Genomic DNA, 27,281 nt, shown 5'->3' on the forward strand with positions numbered 1-27,281 from the left:
TTGATTTTATAAAAGCAAGCACATGTTAGTGGTTTAGGTTGGCTAGTGGTTTGGGCTGTCATTATTGAGTCTTTTCGAGGAGTGCATATGTGAAACAAGACATGGGATACATGGAATCATTCTTGGACGCATGTAGAATGCGAATTGGAGGGCGTGATGTTTGAGAAGTATTCACTGTAACTTTGTAAGTGCTTTGTATTGCTTTATGGCTGAATAATATGATAGAGTATGAATGCTTTTGGAGGCTAGGTTTTTCATTCATGAGCGTTTTCCTAGGGTATATCTTGTGTTACTTTGTGTCTTGTCTATTTGATCTATGCATAATGTTATTTTTTATGCTTGTATACATGTTTTTCTCTCATGGGTTATGTAGGAAATGGATTAAATGTAACTGGGTATGAAGCATTCTTTGCTAACAAAATAAATGTATAATCTTGTTTAATAATAATAATACATACATACATACACACACATGCATAATTATACTATATATATTAGTTTAGGTAAATAAATGTGAGTTGACTTGACTTGAGTATCGAGATAGTAATTGAAAATAGAGGAAACACAAATAGAAAATAAATATACTTAGTTCAATGATCAAAGATGACACAAAGAATAAAGAAGATCTAGATTTGCTATGTTTCAAACTAGAAATGGCTAATAATTCATAGCAATAAAAAAAATATGTTGACTCTATACAAAGACAAATTTAATTGTATATGTATACATATATGCATATGTACGTGTATGTGTATGTATATTTGTATGCACACATATATGTATGTACACATATATACATATATGTATGTGTGTGTACATATATTTGTACACATATATGCACAATACACACACACACACACACACACACACACACACACATAAATATATATTTCTCTGTGTGTGTGTGTTGTAATTTTACACACACACACATACTATACATATGCATATATGTATGCATGCATACATGTGTGTGTGTGTGTGTGTGTGCGCACAATTTTTTTTTTTTTTTGTATTGTAAAAGATTTGAACTCAACACTGTTTAGATGTCCTTTGACACACATATACACAAATTAGATTATATATAATCTTTAAATTTTTTTTAATAGTATTATTATGCCGAGAGGCATCTACAATGACATCAAAATGTTCATAAACAAAAATTCAATTTTGAAACAATTTGACATGCAAATGACGGGTAAATGCATGAAATATGCCATATTTTGGTTTTTGTGGAGGTGTTGTTTTATTACTTCAAAAAAAATAGAACCATCGCCACTTGTCTCCAACTATATGAAACCGTTACATTCAAATGATAGTGGAAGAGTGACATAATATTTAAAAGGGAACAATCAATAAAATCAAGTAGTGTTGAGAGGTTAGTGGAGGAGTGGGCTTGACATTGTGAGTATCCGACAATTCTAAATCCCAGGTTCATGTTGTCGTCTTAGATAATGATGGTACATACTTAAGCAACTCTATTATTATCCATATTTTTGAAACTCTTGTATACTACTAATATTATTGCAATCGTTAGATTCCCTTCTATTATAAGATATCTCTCAACATAATTTACCTATATTTTTAAAATATAGATAATACTAGTTATAATTTTTTTATAAAGAGGGGTAAATACTATGAACTAGTGAGGTCACAAAAGGGAGACATCATCCCCAACATAATAGTCAACAATAACACTCCAATAGAATTTGGAACTTGATGACAAGAACAATGACACCACATGTAAATCATCACACTATGCCAATAATGACTCTCATAATATTATAATTATTATACCAATTAAAATATTATAAATTTTAAAAATTAAATATTTTAAATATCTTTCTACATTTAAAATTTACATCTACTTTTTACTAATAGTGGCAAAATTTAAAACTAAATACCATCGACATCCTTCTATATTTAGAGATTTATTTAAACCCTTTGAAAATTTTGATCAATCATTTATTATCCCAACAAAAATTTAGGTTTACCATGCATTATAAATGTTTGATTGCCCAATTTTTATTTATTTATAGATAAAGACTTGTGAACTTTTCATTATTAAACTATAAGGATTATAGATAAACACATGAACTTTTCATTCAATTAGAAGGATTTTTCCTAAATGTTTGATTGCCCAATTTTTATTTATTTATAGATACCCCCTTGAACTTTTCATTGAAGTAGGCGGACTTTTTCATGACTTTTCTATCGAAAGGCCATGTGAGTGGATGGTGATAAACGCGTGGGTGCGTTTTGTCGGGAGAATGGTGGGTATAACTCATCACTTGATAGAATTATTTTTGTTGCAGTCAACAAATAAAATACACTAACCTGTAAATTTGTCGGGCAGCAAAAGCACAGAGCCCGAAGTCTTAGATACCTCTTATCTTTATCATCTGTTAAGTAATGGCATTTTGTATGAGAAACTTTACACGTTGGCTTGCCACCAAAAATAATTTAAACCGAACAATTCCAAGAGCAGAGCACGTACCCATTATTTCATAAAATCTGGACACGGTACTCCCACATTCTCAAATCCGCCAAAAGAACATAAAAAACAAAATCATAGTGGAGGAAGAAACATGACATGAAAGACCAGAATGAAATTAGTTGCTGCTCTCCCCGTTTATTGCTAGTCCCGAAGTCTATAAGCGCCGAATACAAATTATTCGAATAGTACAGCTTCCCATTTCGATGGCAAAAGCAAATTCAAACTGTCTGGTTTTTGTTCTGAATGGAGAGAGAAGAGAAGTAGATCTGTCTCAAATCAACCCATCAACTAGTCTGCTCTCTTATCTTCGTTGTCATACTGATTACAAAGGAGCTAAACTTGGCTGTGGAGAAGGTAGGTCTCATCATCGATAAAATTTTAATTCAAATTGGATTCTCTGAAGCCTCTACTTTGCTTTATATGAACATTTGTGTTCTTTCTTTCCTATTTGTTCGTTTTAGAGAACACGGTGTTTTAGTTTTGCCAGAGACTGCTTGTACATAGGTTCACCCACGAAACACTTCATTGACAGGGGATTTGTTAGGCTTGTAACTTAAACAGAGTAGAGAATGCAACACAATTCCAGTTTAGCTCCAATATTTGTAATAGTGGAGCTTAAATTGGGAAAAGAATGAATTTCGAGGATGCACCACACTTCCACTTTTTAAGTCAAGTATTTGTAGTGGACGGAAATTAAGCTGAGAAGTTAATGAAATCATAAGTGAAGCAACTAACCAAGTTTTGGAGAATGGATTTTAAAACTGGTTACTCATATGAGAATAACCTGAAGTAGTAGTAGATACACTCCTAAATGCCAATTTGGGCTCAAGCAATCTAATTGTTTGCAGGTGGGTGTGGGGCTTGTGTGGTGTTCTTATCAAAATACAATGCTGATTCACAGAAGATATATGGATTTTCAATATCTTCTTGCTTGACACTGTTGGGTTCTATAGCTGGTTGTTCCATCATAACTTCTGAAGGCCTTGGGAATTGCAGGGACGATTATCATGCTATCCACAAAAGGATTGCAGGTTTTCATGCATCACAGTGTGGGTACTGCACTCCAGGATGGTGCATGTCTCTTTATGGTGCTCTTCATCAGGCCGAAGCTAAAGGAGCACATGAACTTAGACAGGGGTTTTCAAACCTTTCAGTTTTGGAAGCAGAAAAATCTATTGCAGGCAATTTGTGCAGGTGTACTGGCTACAGACCCATTGCTGATGTGTGTAAGAGTTTTGCAGCAGAGGTTGATTTGGAAGACTTGGGTCTCAACTCCTTTTGGAAAAAGAAAGAAATCCCGGACCTAAATAAACTTCCTAAATATGATCGAGCTGCAGTGCAAACAAATCCCAAATTCTGTAGCCAAAAGTGTGAAGAATCTGGAACTCCCACATTGAATTTCGCTTATAAGGATGAGTTTGATGGAGAACAACGCGTTTGGATTAGACCATCCAACTTGGAGGAGACTTTGGGAACTTTGAAAGAAACTGCCAAGGAAAATGTTGAACTTAAGCTGGTTGTAGGTAATACTAGTGCTGGGATCTACAAAAATGTAAGACCTAAAGTTTTTGTTGATATCAGTAATATCCCAGAGCTACAGATTATTAAAAGACATGAATTTGGGATTGAAATTGGAGCAGCTGTAACCATTTCCAATCTTATTGAAGTCCTGGAGGATGCAAATGATGTTTTGGATCCTGGGAAACTAGTTTATCCTAGAAATTTAATCTTTGAGATCATTGGCAATCACCTAAAAAAGGTGGCCTCTGGATTTATTAGAAATACAGCTAGCATTGGTGGTAATTTAATTATGGCCAAGAAATTGTCATTTGATTCAGATCTTGCAACCATTCTCCTTGGAGCTAGTGCAACAGTCAAAATTATTTCAATTGAGAAAATAGAATCTGTATTAACCATGGAAGAATTCCTTGACAAACCTTGTCTTGATTCAGGGGCACTGTTGCTATCAGTACGCATTCCATACTGGAATAAAGTTAATAATCGAGTTGAAGATAGTGACATCAATGGTAGTTTTGAATGTTACGAAAATCTATTCAAAACATATAGGGCGGCCCCTCGTCCGCTTGGTAATGCAGTGTCATATGTTAATGCTGCTTTCTTGGCTCAAATCTCACTCAATAAACCTCAAGGACATCTGATTGCAAAGAGTCTTCGGCTTGCTTTTGGTGCATTTGGTGTGAAGCATGCAATAAGAGCTAAAAGCATAGAAGAATTCCTCATCGATAAAGTTATATCTTCATCTATTCTTCTCGAGGCAATAGAAATGCTTAAAGCACATATCATTCCTGTGGAAGGCACCTCAAAATCTGCTTACAGGCAAAGTGTGGCTGTTGGTTTCCTTTTTGACTTCTTTTGTCCTTTTGTAAATAATATGGTTCCTCCTTGCATTATTGATCCTCGAGAAGTGAGCAATAGCCAGAGTGGGATTACTCCCAACACTATGAATTGGTCTTGTAAACCGAAAAGTCTTACAAGTGGTAAACAAACTATGGAGTTTCATCTAGAGTATCATCCAGTGGGTCAGCCTTCTTCAAAAGTAGCTGCCGAGCTTCAGGCATCAGGTAATGTCCCATTCTTTTGGATTTTTAATTATCAATACCCACAATCTGCTTGACTACAATGGAGCTAGCCATTCTAGACGAATTAAAATAATCAATCCTCAAAAGACAGTCTTTTGCATAGATGGTTTTAATGACAGTCAAGAAGCTAAAGCAATCTGAAGGTGAACGTTCTATGGAAAATCGGTTTTTGTATATGTTTGCTTGGAATTAACCAAAAGTAATCTAAAATCCTTTCCTTGCTCTGATATAAGATCTCATCATAATAAATGGCATAGTTTGTCATTCGAGGAATCTTGAGATTCTTTCTAAGTTGACAGCCTGTTCCATGAGGGGCCAACAATTAAAGTTCCAGTCTACATGTCATTCAGCTGAAAAGACATGTTACTTTAATATGGCACTGTATGTTTTTGCTCATTTTGTACTCACAATTTGCAGCAATGAGGAACTGAAAATAAATGATCATTTTTCTAATGACAAAATCATAGTTAAAAGACTCGAACTCTGCAAGCTGATTTTTGACCTGGACTTGAACTTGGCATAGCTTTGGCAAAAATTGAAAAAAAACACGATTATATAGAGATTCTTAAGGATTTAAAACTTTCAGCATAACCCTTCAATAAAACTTTAAAGACATAATAAACTAATAAATAGAAGTTATTTTGATCACAAACACAAGTACACATCAATCACATAAGTATGAAAGTGCATTTTAGCTGAAGGAAACAACATTTTTAGAGATATAAAATTTGTCAAGTGTTTAAGGTGTACAAACTCATGTATCATGATGTCAATGGCATCAAAAACATAAATCATAATATGGAGTCATGAACTATGATAGAAAGAAGCTTGTATCCTCAGCCCACCATTTCTGACTGTATGTGGAGTTGTGTGCTTATATCTCAGACAAGTCTGCAAATGCTACTACAGCCTTAGGAGCATTACTTAGGATAGGGTTTTCTTAGAGAACTAGAAGTATAAATGTAATTTAATTATTGGGAATTTAATTGGGAAAAAGTTGAAAAAATAAAAAAAATGTTGCTTTTCCATCCAACTTGGCCCAAAAAGATATTCATTATTTTGTTTTCTAAAACTAGAGCAGGGATTTGGGAGCAGTACCCCTCACGGTATCCAGGGGCAGCCCATTTTTTATAATTTTGCTTTTAACTGGCATCCAAAAGTTCTCCAAACTATTCAAAAAAAGCTCGACTTTTATGTTTTTACACAAGCATTTTCAAACTTTTATGGCTTTTTTCTTTCTCTTGGTTTTCATAAGTGTTGTGACATTTTCACACATCGCCCCATTGCTAACGGGGACCCCCTCTTTTCCGTCTTGCTGTGTTAGGTTAGGATTTTGGCTCTTAGTGGGCAATTTTGTGTTTCCCGTGCCCAAGTCTCGGAGTTTTGATCATGCCTAGTGTCGTCTAGGGTTTTTGAGGTTATAGGATCAAGTTGCAAACGTTGATATTTTAGTGATCCTAAATTTTGTCGTAGTGTTGACCTTTTGGGTGTTAACGTGTTTTTAAACACGCGCATCAGTGATTTTAAAGTGCCAAGGTATTCCCAGACCTTTTGGAGTTGTTTTCTTGCTCCTAAGGTATTATTTAAGTTGATTTTGCACTTTATCCCGATAATTTCCTAGCGTTTCGCTCATTTTTTTGGAAAATTTGTATAAGTCCAGTCTAATTTTGAAGTTTCTAAGCGATTTTGAGTGGTTAAAATGCCAAATTCCTAAGGGAAATCCATATTCCAAGGGTTAGAAGGTCAAATTCCATGCTAGAGGTGCTTTTCCCCTCATATTCCAGACTACCCACCCTTTTCCCCCACTCAAAATCCACACTACACATGGGTTTCCCCTGAAATCCATACTGGCTATGATTTTCCACCACTGTTTATTCATGCCTGGGTCGATTTTCCCCTGAAAGTGCTAAAATTTGGCTAAGTGTCATGATTTTTCCAGATTGCCATCGATTTTCCACCAAGAGTGCGGACTATAGTGCAGACAACGTTGAGGGTTTCCATGCCTGGGTTGATTTTCCACTAGGATGTTTTGTGACAAGTTAGTGCGGATTTTTGTGCAGATTCTCAGTCCATACCCAAGTCGATTTTCCACTGAGAGCAATTTGATGAGTTTTGAGTCCGATGTTCATCCAGATTGAGGTTGATTTTCCACCAGGGAGTGTTTTTTGCAAATAAAGTGAATTTGGAGTGTGGATTCCTTGTCCAGACTGCCATTGATTTTCCCTTGGAGTGTTTTATGTGCATTTTGATGAAATTTTGTATGGATTTTTGTCCAAGCTAAGATTGATTTTCCCTTGTGGGGATTATTTTGACATTTTAAATGATTTTTGAAGGGATTTCTTAATCCCAACTTAGGTTGATTTTCCCCTGGAGGCTCAATTTGGACTTAAAATCGAAATATTTAATAAGTGAGCCCCATTTTTTAATTGTTTGTAAATGATGATTAATGATTATTTAAAATTTTAAAAGCAAAAGATTAAATAACTTGCAATAAGCATTTAATATTTTAACCTTCTAGAAGCAAGTTGTTTTTTACCAAACAAGTATACAAGCAAGTGTTTTATCCCACATTGCTTGTGTGGTGAAAGTAAGAGGCAAAAGCAAGTATAAGTGTAATGTCCCCTTTTCTAGGTGACATGAGATGAGCAGGGGTTGACCTACCAATCGAGTTCCCGTAGGTCAACGACATGGTTAGGAGACTCATTCTAAGGGTCATGGAACTTTGCAGGGGCTCTATGAGCCGTTTCGGACCTTCGGACGAGGTCTCCTATTTTTTAGGGAGAACTGGCAGTTGACTGAATGACCACCTGGGGGACCAAGGAGCAGAGCAGGATCCTTTTGAGCAGTTACAGGTGTTTCAAGAGAGGTTCCTACTTTTTAGGGAGATTCCCTACCTTTTAGGAGGTTGTGGCAGTTTCGATGTTTGAGGTTCCACGGGACCATACTATGGTTTCAGTTTCAGGAAGATTGGGTGTGTTTCCTAGTTTCTAGGAGCATCCCTAGATTTTAGGGATGGGACTGCCAGTTAGCTCAGCTTTTCCGGCATCGGTCACAGATAGGTGACAAAGTTATATTCATGATTGTTTGGTTATTTTGGGCTGTTATTGGATATCTGGAGATATTTTAATATATTTAAATATTTCCTAAGTTAGCGATTAAATAAATTAAAATAAGGCTATGTATTTAGTCATTTCGGAGTAATAAGGGGTTTCTGGCTTCATCTGGGTTGATATGCCTATGTGTTATAGCTCGTTGGAAAGGTCTTGAACTTTGCTACATGATTCTCACCTTCCAGAGTCTTTTTGGATGCCTGATGCTATTCATTTGCAATTTAGTGTTATTTTCCTATAGTTGATGCCATAATTAGAAAATAACACTCTTTTCATAATGCGCCAACCTTACTCCCCTTTAGGGTTTGGCTTGGAAAGGAAAGGAGATATAAGGAGATGAAGACCTAATTGTTCATTATCTTTTTACACAATCAAACTTATTTTGCGAATTAGCTCTGAGTGGGCGATTCTTCATCTGGGACGCAAACCCCAAGATCTAGACTGGCTGGGACGTAGCCCTCAACAGTTATTGGCATTGGATTCTTCAGGCAGAGTGTATTGTTGACAGAGATTGAGTACGCCATTCTTCATTGTGGATTCAGGTTGCAGAGTAAGGGTTTCAGTATGGCAAATTGATTCTTCAGCTTGGGCGCGATCCTTGCAGCCTTAGGGCCACCATTTACAACAAGTACATCCCACGTGGAATGTAAGGAATGCATGTATTCAGCCTTAGAGGCATTCTTGATTCATGATCACTATTCACCTTTCAGGTTCGCATCATTGTTGGATGTAAGTTCCTTGGATCTGCATTGGAATTATTATTTGGTTTTACAAATCAGAAATCTGTCTGGTATAGCTTGTAGCAATTCTAAATTTGGCTGTATGTTCTTATTAATTTTCAGTCTCCTTTCATGTTTACTGTTCATTATTCATTACTTGTTTGAAAACTATCAAAAAACACAAAAAGAAACAAATCTTCTGCAACTTCTGTCTATTCTCTAAAACCATCAAAGGAATCATAGGAAGATATAGTTTATTGATTTAAAAACTACAGCAGATCAGCAAGGGGATCCATCAGGGATCTTTCAGTGGTATCAGAGCTTTGATCTTGCCAGCCTGTTGGGTGAAGATCAAGAGTTCTAATTCAGATTTGAGTTTAGTTTGGTTGAAAATCAAATTGGACATCATGACAGGGTTGTTTAGAAATAAACAAGCAGGGAAAGAATTTGAACAAACACCTTCAAGGAGTTCCAGACAGTCTAAGGGTACAACTCCTTCAACAAGTACAAGGAGAAGGTCTTCTGCCAAGACATTCAATGATACAGTTATGAACAACTATGATAAGTATTGCTCTCTTCCTAAAAAGATACGTGACCATCTTTCCTTCACACAATTCATGGGTGTACCAGTTGAAGATGACTTGATGTTTTCAAGTCCATGTCATCAACCAAGAACAAAACAAGAGTCAATTGAGAGCAAGGGAAGAAAAGGAAGAGGAGCAAATATGATGTTTACCAGTGAGATTGGTAGGAAACTATTTGAAGATTTTGAGAGACATGTAGATCCAATTGGTGCCTCTTTGGTTGGTTACAACGCTGTCCCATCATTTTTGGTGGAAGATGTGAAGGAAGAGTTTGTAACTTCAAGCAATACACAAGACATTCATGAGAGGTTTGATGAGTTTTCAGATTGCCCAAAGACTGATTTTGAATCAGCAATTGATGAAGAACATGAGGTTGAAATGGATAGCGTAAGTTTGGATTCATTTGTCACACTACTTCCTCTTCTCAATTGGGAAGACCATGAGGAAAGTCGAAATTTAATGGTGTGTAGTGAATTCAAAGATTTGTCACCACTGTATGATCATAATTCTGAAGTCCATAACAGCAGTGACGTAACTTCTCTTCCTCAAGATATGACAGCCTTTGGTCATGAAGAGAATAAAGATTTGCATTCTACATTTGCGGGTGCTTATGGTACAAGCATGAGTTATGCTGATGCAAATAATACAACTCACCATAAGTCTGATTTTGTGTACTTTGGGGCAGCTGATATAAAACATTGCCAAAAGTTGAACGAAGATTGGTTACATAGAGCTGCCCAAGCAAAAACGCTTGCTGCCCAAGCAAGACACCACCTCCAAAGAGTCAAAGAGTGTCACAATCGGTTAGATGACGCAAGGATACAAAGAGAATCATCCATTAGATCTTTATTTCTTCCAAGGGAAGAAAAGGACAGCGAAGATATATTGAATGGAAATAAAAATCAGTTTGATTTTCTGAGTTTGATCAGCAATTCTCCTTTATCTAATGAGTCAAATTTGAAACCTTGCATTGAGAACATTCAAGTTGGGAAGACTAGATGTGAAGTTGATGAGTTGTTAGGTGGTGTTCATAGTGGACCAGCCACTGAAGGTTTATCCATGTTGTAGAACAAAAACATCTACTATTCATTTGTGGACTTGTCACTTCTTTCATATGATAGGACAGCGATGTACTTATTAATTGGTGACTCAGTTTTCTTAGATGTGACAGTGGGCTATGAAGATCAGCGTGTAAGAGACTATATTTGGTGCATGGGTAAACAATATATTTATTTGGCATCCTCCAATGAAGACATACTAACTTGTGGAGAAATTGGGCAAGTTGCAACCACTAATCAAAGGTTTTGGAGAGGTTTCCATCACACTTTGCTTGTTGGAAATTGTCTTATTGATGGGTCCATTTCAACATTGAAGATTGGTGGTATTTATGGTTTCAATTGGAGTGAAACTCTCAGCTGGTTAGGTGATGTCCAGATTTGCAGCAGCAGTATAATGAGTATTGACATGATGGATGGATATGATAGTGCAAAGATTTGGGATCCTGGTATTGACATGTGTGGTGTATTTCTTCAGTGGATCCATGATGAGTTGTTTCACTTTGGGTATACAAATGTTTATATCAGAGTAGCGCAACGGTTGGGTGAAGTAACGTTTATCAGATTGATATGGGATCCAGTGAATTGGTTCTCAGCGTGCAGGTGCAGATTGCTTGAGGGCAAGCAATCTTCGGGAAGGGAAGATTGTAATGTCCCCTTTTCTAGGTGACATGAGATGAGCAGGGGTTGACCTACCATTCGAGTTCCCGTAGGTCAACGACATGGTTAGGGGACTCATTCTGAGGGTCATGGAGCTTTGCAGGGGCTCTGTGAGCCGTTTCGGACCTTCGGACGAGGTCTCCTATTTTTTAGGGAGAACTGGCAGTTGATTGAATGACTACTTGGGGGACCAAGGAGCAGAGCAGGATCCTTTTGAGCAGTTACAGGTGTTTCAAGAGAGGTTCCTACTTTTTAGGGAGATTCCCTACCTTTTAGGAGGTTGTGGCAGTTTCGATGTTTGAGGTTCCACGGGACCATACTATGGTTTCAGTTTCAGGAAGATTGGGTGTGTTTCCTAGTTTCTAGGAGCATCCCTAGATTTTAGGGATGGGACTGCCAGTTAGCTCAGCTTTTCTGGCATCGGTCACAGATAGGTGACAAAGTTATATTCATGATTGTTTGGTTATTTTGGGCTGTTATTGGATATCTGAAGATATTTTAATATATTTAAATATTTCCTAAGTTAGCGATTAAATAAATTAAAATAAGGCTATGTATTTAGTCATTTCGGAGTAATAAGGGGTTTCTGGCTTCATTTGGGTTGATATGCCTATGTGTTATAGCTCGTTGGAAAGGTCTTGAACTTTGCTACATGGTTCTCACCTTCCAGAGTCTTTTTGGATGCCTGACGCTATTCATTTGCAATTTAGTGTTATTTTCCTATAGTTGACGCCATAATTAGAAAATAACACTCTTTTCATAATGCGCCAACTTTACTCCCTTTTAGGGTTTGGCTTGGAAAGGAAAGGAGATATAAGGAGATGAAGACCTAATTGTTCATTATCTTTTTACACAATCAAACTTATTTTGCGAATTAGCTCTGAGTGGGTGATTCTTCATCTGGGATGCAAACCCCAAGATCTGGATTGGCTGGGATGTAGCCCTCAGCAGTTATTGGCATTGGATTCTTCAGGCAGAGTGCATTGTTGACAGAGATTGAGTATGCCATTCTTCATTGTGGATTCATGTTGCAGAGTAAGGGTTTCAGCATGGCAGATTGATTCTTCAGCTTGGGCGCGATCCTTGCAGCCTTAGGGCCGCCATTTGCAACAGGTGCATCCCACGTGGAATGTAAGGAATGCATGTATTTAGCCTTAGAGGTATTTTTGATTCATGATCACTATTCACCTTTCAGTTTCGCATCATTGTTGGATGTAAGTTCCTTGGATCTGCATTGGAATTATTATTTGGTTTTATAAATCAGAAATCTGTCTGGTACAACTTGTAGCAATTCTAAATTTGGCTGTATGTTCTTATTTATTTTCAGTCTCCTTTCATGTTTACTGTTCATTATTCATTACTTGTTTGAAAACTATCAAAAAACACAAAAAGAAACAAACCTTTTGCAACTTTTGTCTATTCTCTAAAACCATCAAAGGAATCATAGGAAGATATAGTTTATTAATTTAAAAACTACAACAGATCAGCAAGGGGATCCATCAGGGATCTTTCAATAAGAGAGGAGTCAATAGCAATATTTTATTATTAAATTTGCCAGGTGTCTCCATGAAAGGTGATTTTTCTCCCTCATTGGCGAATTTTGGCAAAGTGCTGAAGTGAAGTGTTGGGTTGATGATTTTTGCCTCCTCCATTTTTTCCAGCTTGCTGTTCCATTCCCTTGCTGCCATTGAAGACCATTTATCAGATTTGGTGATTTTTCCAAATTTGGCGATTTTTCCAAGTTTGGTGATTTTTGGTGAAAGGTAGCGATTTTCAGTGTTTGAGAGTTTGGTGATATTTTTTCCTCCATTGCTGCTTGCTATTCCAGACCTCCATTGTTGCTGCCATTGAAGACATTTTCAGAATTTTAAAATAGCGCCATAGCTGGGAAATTTTGATTTGCATTTGGAGGTGTTTTGTGCCATTGTTTGGGGTGATTTCCTTCACACTTGGTGGCTGCAATCATTCCCAGCTCACTGATATGTTTCAGATCTGAGGTTGTCTTCAGATTTGGACCTCCATTATTGGCTGCATACGTAATTTTTCAGACTTTAATTTTCATTGCCTAGCCAATTCCAACTTAGGCGATTTGCATTTGGAGGAGTTTTGTGGAGTTTTAGTGCATTTTTTAGACCATTTTATTGCTGTTGCAAGTCTGAAAACTCCATTGTAGGCAGCTGTTCTAAAAAATCTTCATTTCCAGCCACCTAACCACTTTGGCAATTTTGCTTGGAGCTGATTCCTTAGTTATTTTCTATCATTTTCAGGGATTTTTAACTACTTTGCAAGGTGCTGGTAAGTTTGAAATAATTAATTTTCAGACTTGTCTTCAGATTTTTTTTTTTTACCAGCCACACTTACATTCTTGGATATGATTTTTTTCATCACTAAAACTGATTTTTATCGAGTTTGTGCATATTTTTGAAGGATTGCAACATGTTTTTGAAGTTAATTTATTAGTTGCAGGCTGTCTTTAGATTTAGACCTCCATTGTTGACTGCGGAAGGTGTCTTCAGACATACCTTGTGTGAAAACACAACCTTTCACACCTTTTCTTAGTCATCGTTGATCCGGTATACTCCTTTGCATTTTAGTTTGCATATTTTCTGAAAGATCCTTGATGGATCCCCTTGTTGATCTGCTGTAATTTTTAAAATAATAAACTATATTTTTCCTGTGATTTTGCTGATGGTCTTAAAGAATAGAGAGAAGTTGTAGAATGTTTGGTTTCTTTTTTTATTTTTTTCAATATATAAGCAAGTAATGAATAAAGAACAACAAATAAGGAAGGAAGCTGAAACAAGTAAGAACATTCAATTAAATCAGAATTGATACAAATCGTACTAGGCAGATTTCTAATTTATAATATCCAGATTATTCCCCACGCACTGGGGATGTGCTTACATCCAATAATGGCGCCAACTGAAGGGTAGATGATGAACAAAAACCAAGAACACCAGCTATGGATGAATGAAAGTCTTCACCACTGCCAGCGTAAAGTGTACCTACTGTAATGGTGGTATCAAGCTGAAACAATCACGCCCCAGCTGGGAAATTCAACCACCTTGCTGAAACCCTCACCAAGCAATCTGAATCTTCACAAGGAATAGCGCATACACTCTGACCAATAATGCCAATGCCAAAAGAATCCATTGTCGATCAATAGCTGAGGGCTACTTCCCAGCCAGTACCAATCATGGGGTTTGCGTCCCAGATTGAAGAATTACTCTACCAGAGCAATATTGCACCAAACAAGTTTTCAATATGTAAAAGATAATGAGAAATTAGGTTTCCTTCTCCCTATAACTCTTTCCCTCCAAATCGAACCCTAAAGATATATGAAAAGTGTGCTTTAATATAAAATCATATTTCCCAATATTGGGTGCCCAAGTATAGAAAAAACACCACTTTTTCAATATAAAATAACTCCAAGTGCCAAAAGGACCCTGACAAGTGAAAATCATTTAGAAAAGTTCAAGACTTTTCCAACGAGCTATAACACATGGGCATACGAATCCAGATGAAGCCAAAAGCCCCTTATTACTTCGAAATGGCTATAGACATAGCCTTAGTTAAAATATTAAAACGCTTAGGAAATATTTAAATATATTAAAAATATAACCCAAATAGCTACAGAAAGCTCGAAACACACCAAAAGCTTGAAACTGAACCTGTCACTTGTCTGTGACTGATGTCGGAAATCATGGATCAATTGATAGTCTCATCTCTAAAATCTAGGGATGCTCCTAGAAACTAGGAAACACACCCAAATCTCTTGAAACTAAAACCATCTGAAAGGTCATGAATAACCTCACGACTGGCAACTGTCACGACCTCCTAAAATTTAGGGATATCCCCTAAAATCTAGGAACTGCTCCAAGCTGGCTCCAAATTGTCTGTAAAGCCAAAATCCAGTCACTATATGCACTGAATGAGTCCCAATCAACCTCTGCTAGCCTACGAGACTCCAATGATAGGCCAACTCCTCCGTCTCTAATGTCCAATCTAGAAAGGGGACATGACAATCCTCCCCTCTCGGAGTTGCTTGCCCATAAGCAACTGAAGCACCAATCCTCCACCATCCCAAATAAGACATAAACAAATCATTGCATGTAACTGTTGCTCATCTCTGATATAAACAACATGCAATACCCCGGTCTGGAATGGCTCCTCAAAACGCTGAAGCACTTGTGCTGTCAAATCAACACTGCCTGGGTCCCAGAGCGAAGCATAGCTCTTGTTGAATACCTCAAGTGAGCAATGGAAAACTATATCATCTCCATAGATCAAATATCCATAAATGCCAAGATCACTAGTGTGTCTGTGATCACCAACATGCATAACATCCGTCATAATATCCAATGAATGCCAATCCATGGTAGACCCTCTGTGATCTGACCCCATTTGACACAAGTGACACACAACTGCCACACACTGCTGCTGATATGCTGGAAGATCTAATACCAACTCACTAGACAATATATAATACTAACTAAAATCATCACTGTCCAAGCTGCCATCTAAAAATATGTAATCACTAACCAGCAATGAAACAATCACCTTGTCTAGAGAATCAGGTGAAACTGCCACATCAACTGGCTCAAAGTACTCACTAGGAGTAACATCACATAACTCATCCACGTCAGCTATCTGATGACAATCAACCTGTGGATCAACTGTCGTCCCACTCTGCTCGATAAACTGAGATGGATAGTGGGTAAACTCCAGCTCCATCCTCGTGAAATTCCGAACATACCGTCCAAGTGTCAACCACTGTACACCCACGACTACATCTATACATCTGAAGTGAAGCAACCCATGTAGGATCCACGAAAGAAAGGTACTACACATGTCTATACCATGATCCCACACAAACCACCTGTAGGACATAAACTGCTCCTGCTGCTCTCCTCTGATATAAGTGCCATATAAACTTAATATATGGAGCAACATACTATAATCCCTATAAGATGCTGTATCAAATGAATCAACACCTGGATCCCAAATAAAACTAAATCCACATCCATCTGTCATGAAGAGACAATGATAGTAAGAGGCATCCTCGATACCGTGTCTCTCTACAGCCACTGTGAAACTCTCACACCTGTGATAACCATCCACAACAACACACCTGCTAATCCATGCATCATCCTTCCCCCATGATTGTGGATGAAGTCTCTGTGTCAAGGAGATGAAAAACTCTGACGATCGCTGCTCATCATAACAGTTGATTGTTTGTTGATCCCGCAAACAATCCATCCCAAACTGCTGGATCAGGTGCCTGCAATCAATAACTCTATCCTCTGAAGATGGGAGAGCACTATCGCAACACAGATAGTATAAGTCCCGAACCAACTCACATCTGCGAGCCATCCAATCATCTACAATCGGACTAAAAGAGAAATGAAGTGCAGTCCTCGCGAGGTAATCTAAATGGACTCTCGTACGCTCACTCAATGCTTTGTGTCATAATCTTGTCCATCAAACTCATCATCACTCCCACTGCTCTCAAACCATGAATCCGAAGACAACTCATATGTCTGAGATCCAAAATCCAGTCACTATATGCACTGAATGAGTCCCAATCAACCTCTGCTAGCCTATGAGACTCCAATGATAGGCCAACTCCTCCGTCTCTGATGTCCACTCTAGAAAGGGGACATGTACACTTTACGCTGGAAGTGGTGAAGACTTTCATTCAGCCATAGCTAGTGTTCTTGGTTTGTGTTCATCATCTACCCTTCACTTGGCACCATTATTGGATGTAAGCACATCCCCAGTGCGTAGGGAATAATCTGGATATTATAAATCAGAAATCTGCCTGGTACGAATTTTATCAATTTTGATTTAATTGAATGTTCTTACTTGTTTCAGCTTCCTTCCTTATTTGTTGTTCTTTATTCATTACTTGCTTATATATTCAAAAAAATACAAAAAAAAACCAAACATTCTGCAACTTCTCTCTATTCTTTAAGACCATCAACAAAATCACTAGAAAAATATAGTTTATTATTTTAAAAATTACAGCAGATCAGCAAGGGGATCCACCAGGGATCTTTCAGTGGTATCAGAGCTGAAACAATCACGCCCCAGCTGGGAAATTCAACCACCCTGTTGAAACCCTCACCAAGGAATCTGAATCTCCACAAGGAATAGTGCATACACTCTGACCAATAATGCCAATGCCAAAAGAATCCACTGCCAATCAATAGCTGAGGGCTACGTCCCAGCCAGTACCAATCATGGGGTTTGTATCCCAGATTGAAGAATTACTCTACCAAAGCAATATCACACCAAACAAGTTTTCAATATGTAAAAGATAATGAGAAATTAGGTTTCCTTCTCCTTATATCTCTTTCCTTCCAAATCGAACCCTAAAGATATATGAAAAATGTGCTTTAATATAAGTCATATTTCCCAATATTGGGTGCCCAAGTATAGAAAAAACACCACTTTTTCAATATAAAATAACTCCAAGTGCCAAAACCACCCTGGCAAGTGAAAATCATTTAGAAAAGTTCAAGACCTTTCCAATGAGCTATAACACATTGGCATACGAATCCAGATGAAGCCAAAAACCCCTTATTACTCCGATATGGCTATAGACATAGCCTTATTTAAAATATTAAAACGCTTAGGAAATATTTAAATATATTAAAAATATAACCCAAATAGCTACAGAAAGCTCGAAACACACCAAAAACTTGAAACTGAACCTGTCACCTGTTTGTGACTGATGTTGGAAATCATGGATCAACTGGCAGTCTCATCCCTAAAATATAGGGATGCTCCTAGAAACTAGGAAACACACCCAAATCTCTTGAAACTGAAACCATCTGAAAGGTCATGAATAACCTCACGACTGGCAACTATCATGACCTCCTAAAATTTAGGGATATTCCCTAAAATCTAGGAACTGCTCCAAACTGGCTCCAAACTGTAAAGCCAAAATCCAGTCACTATATGCACTGAATGAGTCCCAATCAACCTCTGCTAGCCTACGAGACTCCAATGATAGGCCAACTCCTTCGTCTCTGATGTCCACTCTAGAAAGGGGACATGACATTTTCTAAGCATTAGGAGGTAATAATGAATTTTATAGAGGGTTTCCATGCCCTAGCGTTGTCATACTTTGAATCTAATTGTCAAAATCTACAAAGAATATGGATTATTCTCCTGACTTTATTCTCTAATTAGCTAAAATCTTTAGAAAGTCAGGAATTTTATCAAGAGCGTTATTTATTTTCCTAAGTCTAACTTCAAGCTTCGTACAGGTACGATGTCGAAGTCTGGATTTAAGGAGAGGAAAGAACTATTGAAGATGCTGGAGACTGGATTTTATCCAGAGCCCAAGAGTTCATCCAGATGGAAGGAGATCACAGATACAAACATGCATTTCCTAGACTTGGACCAGATGCGACAGTGGGCGTTCGTAGTCGGAGATCAAGTTCCTTCCCCAGCATATGTGAACATTATGAAGAGTGGTACTTTCCATGTCGTTGGATTTCCACAATCCATACAGTGCAGTGAGATTATCTTGGAGTGTGCACAATGTTATGATCCGCTCACGCGAATGATCAAAACTCCTAAGGGCGTTGTTATAGCCTACCTTGCTGAGGATGCTATTGCTGAGGTGTTCGGAATTCCACGCGGAACAGACATGAAGGATGTGACCAAGGATGAATATACAGAAAGATACTCGAAGAAGATGGGTGTATGCAAGAATTTGATAAACAAAGAGTGGATGTTGAGCCTAGGTCTCATCATTCCAAGGCTCCCAAGACACTCATGTGTATAGACTTCAAAGAGGAGTATAGCGACTTAATATTCCTACTCAACAGAGTGATGGGGATGCCGCAGGGAGCAATATTCGATGGATGGATGTTCTACTTCATCCAGGATTGTCTTAGAGGAACTTTAGTAAATTGGTCTAAGATTATAAGTGACAATCTGAACTTTCAACTGAGGAATGTAGAGCGGTCCAAGTCATTCGCCATGACTTCTTACCTGGTATACTTGCTTGCACGGTTCGTTTGATACAAAGGATTGATATGCAAGGGTGAAGTCGGGAATGGGCAATGACAATTAAGGAGTCATGAATGCTACCCCCAGCTGAGCATGTATAGAATTGAAGACTATAAGAGAGTGAATGATGCATTCACTATGTACATCACACGGATGCTGCAAGGCGGAATCCACAGAAAATTGTCCAAGGAGGCAACAGAGTTAATAGAAAAATATGGATCGTGGTATATTCAGTTTCCCACTTTCACGCACCTTAGGATTCATGGGTTTCAATCTGAACCGTACAAACTTCCTAGGTATCCGACCGACAAAATGATCTTGTTGGAAGTGGTGAGACAACTTGTAGAGTTTGATGTCATTTAAAGAGAGAAGCATAGGAAAGACATGACATTCCCTATTTCAGTTGGGAAGACGTCAGAGGTTTGCCTGTCTGCCATAGCCGCTAGCACTGCGAGTGAGGAGCTTGCATTCTATCGATTTGCTACATATAAGAAAAGAGAAAGCTTTGATCCAGATAAGAAAGTAGGAAGGATCAAGGGAGAGAAGTTCATTCACAAAGTTGACATAGAAGATTATTGGGCCAACTTGATGGACGAGCAAGCAGTGAAGAGAAGAATGTGGTTCAGAATGTCAGTGGATTTCATGAGGAAGTGTGGAATTTTACTCATTCCTGATCAAGTGTTAGATAACAGAGATCATACACATCCACAGTATGAGAATGAAATGAAGAAGGCAATCCTATTGCCTAATTGGTCAAAGTCAGAAGAGATTGACCTGAATGTATTGATGAGAGAGGTCTTGAGTTTCTCCCGTGCATGGGTAGATATATAGATGAATAAGTTAGTTGATATGGGTGTTCCCTTCACTTATGAAAGGATGAAGTCGGAAGAGTCTACTCCCGAGGATGATCAGAGGACTATCAGTGATGTCAGGATTCATGCAGACGAAGAGAGTCAAGCTCCCAAGAGAAGGAAGAACATGCCAGGAGAAGTCAAGGCCAGAGGGAAGAAGATTGAGGAGGTGAAAAAGAAATAGAAGACTATCATTCCTCCACCTATCATTCCTTCGCCACCTCTAGATGTTCTCTCGTACAGTCAGGGCCAGAGGGAAGAAGATTGAGGAGGTGAAGAAGAAAAAAAAGACTATCATTCCTCCACTTATCATTCCTTCACCCCCTCTCAGTGTCTCATCAATCAAAGTGATTGAAGTAACAAAGCAGAACAAGGAAACCCAACAGCGTTCCAATGCAGTGATACTACCAGGGAATACTCAGGAGTTACATGCCACAATGACATTTGCACCTCCAAATGAGAATGATGATCAATTGGGATCCCCTATTGTCCTTTTGGAAGTTCGTTTGGGAAATGAGGTATACGATTGGACTAGGAATAATCTTGACGACGACGATGATGTTATCTCGGCATTGAGAGGACTTGATCGAGAAATGTGTCTCGATGATGGTATGGAGATGGCCGCTATTCCTAAATGGCTGATGAGAAGCATGGAGAAAAGTGATAAAATGATATAGGTACAGCCTATTGACAACATTGATGACTACCTAGCTAGAAGTGCTGAAGAGAAAGAGCCCAAGAGAGCAGAGATTTTATCGCACACAGCTAGAGATGAGAGAGGAATGCGGATTGCGCAGATTGCTGTTCCTATTGCAGGCGTGACAACGGACATTGCTACTCCTATGGATTTCTAGATCACTTCAGTTGCCCTTGGTCGTACATCTAGAAAGCAAGAATTTCAGGAGGTTGGTGAAAACCTCAAGGCAATTGATGCAAGGTTAGACAGAGAGATTGTGGAGAAATAAAAATACAGAGAAGAGAATATCAGACTTAGAGAGTTGATGCAGAGCATCACGGACCCTCCCACAATCACATTTGCAACTCATCATTCTTTCTTTTTGAAAACTCAACTCTTCTTGTTTCACCTTCCTTCACTAGGCTTCACCAAGATGCCTAAATAGAACTCTCAACCTCACCAACTTGTTCCAACACTTCCTAGGTTCTCTACATACCCTATTCCACTTTACCCAATAGGCTTCATTCACCCAATCAACTGGTTCTCTCACAAACCCTTACCCGGGTCCCCAAATAGGCAAATTCCCTAGTAGCCCTGTTCAACAGGTAATCTAACCTTTACTCAAAAGAATCCCAAAACACTTGCAAAACAAATTACATATTTGGATACCCTTTTGGAAGTTACATGACATGTGAAAATCAACTATGGGTCTTTTGGATGAAATACTCAGACCAACACCCTGCTACACACCAACTAGGCCTAATTAGCCCTCTTTTCCAAAGCAAGTACCCACAAATGGTACGACCACAACACCAATCCAAGAAACAGTCTTGACAAATGTTTCAAAACAATATATTTTCTAGGTTTCAAGGCAAGACTCACTGATTTGATAGGCTATATACTAAACCCTCCTTTTTAAGCCTTCTAACCTAGGGCTTTCTCAAAACCACTCCTCCATTCACTTCCAGTCTCAACCAAGGGTCATTTCACCTTATATTCAACCCCCACAGACATATTCCAGCATAAAAACACCACCTTGTTAAGCTACATCTTCTGCTGCTATACTCATGCCTCCATTTTCATGCTTTTCCTCACTCAATCTCTTACCCTAGGGTATTGACACTTCATCTCCACGTTATTCCCTACACTCAAACCTGTTGTTAGACAATAATATACATCATTAATGACCCATTCCACAAGAAACATCAACCACATAAAGTGGAACGGGTCACATTTGCATTGTGACTCTCAAAACTCCCCTAAAACAATCACCTACAACAGATTTTAGGATAGCCAATGAAAGTATATCAGATTTGAATGTAAAACCTTCAATAACATTATCAAGTGATAGTACAAATACTCCTCTACATTGCCAAATCCATTTACAATAAAAAATGAAGCAATGAAGAAGAGTTTTAGACCAACAAAGTGCAGATTTTAGACCAAAATTGCAAGGAAAACCTTGTATTTTATTGCCAAACCCCAAATTCTGACAATGCCAAGCAAATCCGACCCTCAACCTCTTCATTTTGGATCATTACAAACATATTTAAACCTCTTCCCTTCATGGAAACTGAAAACCAACTCTTAACCACCCATACAATCACTTTTGGGTGTTTACAACTTTAATTTATTGTCAAATTGACACTTTTAGTTGTCAATTGACAAGTTTTTAACCTTTTTGCATCTTGACACTTTCTAATCAACTTTATTATATTAATATGGTCACACAAGACCTTATGAAACTTAAAATGCTGATTAAAAAGCTATTCTACCCATTGAACCCCATTACATTACTCATTTTGACATTATTTGCCCAACATGGCAATTTTGACAACTTTTACAAAATGACTCATTACATGAGTTTGATGACTCCAAATGACATTATTATCCATGTTTAAAATATAAAATGTGTTGGTTGAAAATTTTGTACACTTGGGGAAATATACAAAATTGTGGTTTCAACCACAGCACACGAGTAAAAACTCTCCTAATTAAGGGAAGGCTCCCCCTATCTAACTACAACTTGGAAAGTAAAATGGGATGGGACAACAATCTTTCTTCTTTTTTCAAGAAAGACAATATCCTTTTCTCTTCACAGAAAAGGATAGCGATTGAATAATAGCAGTAATAACCACTTTTAAGTAAAATGAGAGAAAGGAAATGAAGTTTCCTGAAAGTGCAAAGACTTCCGTCACTTCCTTCGGGACGGGACAACAATATCAAGCTCAAAGACTTGACTATTGGAAGTCCTATCTACCCTTTGCTATAATAAATTTTACAATGAATAAAAGACGACAGCACAAAGACTGGAATAATTTATTCTTTTAACACAAAGACAAGAACTAATGCAAGCTCAAAGACTTGCTGCTCCTTCTAGAGATTTCCTATTTTAATTAATCTTCTCTACTTGCAGCTCAAAGACTTCAAATCAGATTGGACTAAGCTCCTTTAGAAACACTTTGCATAGAATAAATAAAAAGAATGAAACTCAAACTTGTAGCTCAAAGACTCAAAACTTGAGTAATCTTTCTTTATTATTCTTCAAAACCTTCAATTCACATACATAAGCTCAAAGACTTCTTGCTGTAAATTTGGTAGAGTTTTTGCTTGCTTTCCAAAAGATATCGATTACAAAGGACCCTCTCTTCTATTTATAGGAGAGGAGCCTTGAGAAAAAGGTGGGAGGATCCTAACTAACTTGAGAAATTCCCTCAACCACCAATACCTATTCAACAACTAATTATGACTTCATTAACTAACTAAGACTTATTCCAACTACAGTCCTAATCGGACACAACTTGTAGTTGCCTTACCAGTAATTACAAAAATGCAAGTGATGACAACTTGCAATTACAAAAATGCAAGTGATGACAACTTGCCGAAAGGGAAACTACAATTCTGAAATTACAATTTTAAAATTTTACAACAAGTGTTAAAAACACTTAAGTTGCAACTCTTGAAGATACGAACAATTCGAACTTCTGAATAACTTTCTGCAATTCATCAGGATCTAGTTCATGAGTGTTCATAGCCACCACCCTAGTTTTTACGATGACATCATGGCATTGGCATAGCGTGGAATTGCCTTTTTCCAATGCTGACCGGATTTCCTGCAATTCAGTTTGATACTTAATCAATATTTGAATGGAAGCGACTGAGAATTTCTCACTTCTCCATTCATCATGAATCTTGAGTTGCAGGTCTGCAAGAACTTCTTCCTCAGGCAGCAGCTCATCATTCTGATTTAAAATGCCGCAGGATGTCTTTTTGCAATGGGAGGTTACATCTTGAAAGACTGCTTCACGCAACTTTAAGGTTTCATCAATTTCTTCAATGAGTGATTTGAGAACAAGAGATTTGTTCTCCAGAAGTTCCTCATATTCAATGTACGCGACTCTGGAAGGAATCACGTCATGCACCTGAAGAACGCCCAACTGATGTTGAGGCATCTTTCGCCAAGAAACTAAATTTCCCTCAACCTTATCCAAATTTAGTTTGAAAGCACCCAAGATTTGATTCAACTTATCTTCAATGATCTCCAATTTAACCATCGTTTCAAATACCTGTCTTATGACTTGTGAACATAAGCCATGCAGTTGATCAACCCAGGTGTCTAAGGCTTGAACCTTTTGGGCGGCTCTCTCGATACCTTGGATTGGTTCGCTGACCCTGGAAGAAATAGGTACTTGGCCTTCTCCACTTGAAGGTTGAGTAATACTTTGGATGGCTGCCATGAGTCTTTGATTCTTTACTTCCAGTTGATCTTTCTTGGTCAACACCTCATCATACCGTTGTACCAATGTAGCCACTGTTTGTTGAGCATCGTGCTTGACAACCTCATGAGTCTGCTTACCCAGTTGAACTTTGGTGATCCGATAATCAGCTGCTTGCATTTCTTCAACTGGTTTATCTGATATTGGTTCAACAATCTCTGCCACTCTCATCCGGTTTTCATCAACGATCACCCTTGAAACTGTCTTTGCCCTCTTAACAGCTTTAGGTTTTGATTGTTTCAACTGTTGGTAGTCAAAGGGATCAGGTGAGATCACCTACTTCTTCCTCTTTGCAGTGAAGGAATTGAGCCATGGAGGTAAAGCCATTAACTCTGATTCTGGGATAGAGGGAGAAGCAATTTCTGTTTGAATAACAGTGGTGACCTTGGGAGAAGTGTCCGTCTGGATAGCCACCATAGTCTGCTGAGTGATGATAGGATGTGATGAAGATGTCATGAACTCATCAAAACAGGTTATAGAAGTATCAATATCAGACACAGGTACATATGAAGGATCTTCCGAAAAGATATTCAACAAATTTTCCTTAGGATGGCCTTGAGATGGTTCTGCTGCTAAAAGTGGGAGGACGTTTGGAGGAGATTCTGAAACTGAAGGGGCAGATTGAGAGCTCACATCTATCACAGGAGGAAACATGGGTACCTCAATAGGAAGTGGAGAAAGAGAATTATGTGGAGACTCTGTAGAAAGTGACTGAGGAGCATTATCAGATTGAGTTTCTTCCTCTGAAGCTTCAGGATCAATCACATGAATTTCCAACTGTGGCTTCTCCTTGCCTTGAACTGTTATTTCCTGAGGAGGAAGCACCATTGCACGGCTGACTCGCAATTTAATCCTCGTACTAGAAGAGGATGCACCTTCTTTGTTGTCTAGTTGAATTTCAGACTTCCGCCCAAGAGGACCTGTAGAATCATCTTCTTTCCCAACCTTAATCTTAATGAGCTTGACACCATTATTCTTAAGCCAGATATTGGTATTGGCAAGAACTGACTGAAATCTATCCAAGATAGAAGTGCCTTCCTTGTGGGACCAGTGGATAGAAGGAAGCGGAGCCTCATCAACATTCTGATTGACAAACTCAGGATCAAGAACATTACCATCATCAATCATACCTTGTGGCACGTTCATGAGGTTTAGATCCACAATCTGTTCTGCAGTGAGTCGGCAGTAATCCATCTTGCGAATCTCCTTTTCGGTACGAAGATCAGCCTAGATATCTTCTATCCGGTGTACATGGATGAAGGTCTTCTTGATCTTCTCCTTCATGCCTCGGTAATCGAAATCAGCTTTAGGTTTGAATCTTTTGAGTCTAAGTTCCTGCAACTCAGTCTCCATAGCCCTGGCCTTGATTGAAGTCATTAGAGAATATTGACCAATCTTCAATGGGTTGTTGGAAGAAATACCCATGCCAACCTTGTGCTTAACTGACTAGTGTGTATGCACAGCCATGATCTGCCTTCCCAACTCCATGAGAATAATCTAATCTGTTGGGTACCGGGGGAGCATGTAAGGCTGCCCGCCATAGCATCCAACTCTCATGTAGGTAAAAGTTGGAAATTGGAGAAACAAACAACCATATTCTTTCACCTTTTCCCATGCTTCATCTGAGACTCTTTTGTTTTTCAGGTTCTTGTCAAATTGACACAAATAATGACCAAAGAAAGCGTCCTGAACCCTTCTGAAATGAGACCTACTTGATCTTAGAGGCAACTGATCATAGTATTCCCAAACTGGTACAAGCATGCGGTCACCCTTGGTGGAAAGACCTGGGAAATGTCTAAGTGACGCAGCAATATACACGAGATATGAATTCATGTAGAAGGTGAAGGTAGTAGGGACGACTGCAAGTTGCTCACACAAAGCATCATTGATGATTTCACCCCAACAGATGTGCTGAGATTGCCTTACTAACATAATAAATTGGTACATCCAAGGTTCAAAAACATTGGAATGCTCCAATCCCCTCATACGGCTAAGAAGAGTAATAGTATCACTGATCTCATTCTTGAAATCAGACCGATATAACTTTGCCCATCTGGTAAGCGCAGTGCGAGGTTCATGAATCCATTTGTTGATATGACGGTTACAGTCTTTCTCCCTTTTGGCAAAGTATTCAGCTGCACTTTGCTTGGATATCTCTATATAAATCGTTTCGGAAGGTATTTTAAAAACCCTCTCTATAGCTTCTGCATCCAGGCGAATGATCACTTCCCCATCATCATTTCTAATGACTCGTGACTCTTTGTCAACATGATAAGCACATGCTAGAATAAATTCTGGTTCTAGGGCAGCAACTGGAAAGGATGCGGCATGATGGATATGGCTGTCCAACAACCGTTGCATATCACCCTCCTTCGGATCTTCAATCCTTTGTATGAATTCGGACATGTCAACATGCCCTATCTCAGTATCCTTGATATGATCAAGGGAGGAGGAGATCTGTGACTGCGGAACTTCATTCTGGTATTTATCATACCTGTATTTCATCTTTTTTGGAGTGGGAGATGATGATACATCTGTCATCTGGAAACAACTGGGAATGCTGCAATGTAAATCCAAGAGTATCAAGGCAATATCAAAGTTAGTATCTTTAGACATTTTCACTCCTCCAAATGGGAAAGTTCAACTTTCGTATTTTGGCTTTGTGAGAGGAAATATAAGAGGTGGAAAAATAAGCTTTTGACTTATTTCGGGTTTTGAAACATGTTTTGCA

At 38.3% G+C, this 27,281-nt stretch overlaps 1 protein-coding gene across 2 annotated transcripts in view; it reads left to right on the forward strand.

Annotated features, from left to right (window-relative positions):
• The first annotated feature begins 2,299 nt into the window (after positions 1-2,299).
• LOC131033167 (indole-3-acetaldehyde oxidase) overlaps positions 2,300-27,281 on the forward strand; it is a 269,541-nt gene continuing 244,559 nt past the window's right edge. The window contains exons 1-2 of one of the 2 annotated variants that reach the window (XM_057964308.2): positions 2,300-2,848; positions 3,343-5,076. In XM_057964308.2, coding sequence (XP_057820291.2) covers positions 2,698-2,848; positions 3,343-5,076 — 1,885 coding nt within the window. In that variant the 5' untranslated portion in view covers positions 2,300-2,697. The remainder of the gene's footprint in view (positions 2,849-3,342; positions 5,077-27,281) is intronic. The other variant, XM_057964307.2, reaches the window with a different exon arrangement.

This window comes from Cryptomeria japonica, chromosome 6 (genome assembly GCF_030272615.1).
Source record: "Cryptomeria japonica chromosome 6, Sugi_1.0, whole genome shotgun sequence".
Lineage (NCBI taxonomy): Eukaryota > Viridiplantae > Streptophyta > Pinopsida > Cupressales > Cupressaceae > Cryptomeria > Cryptomeria japonica.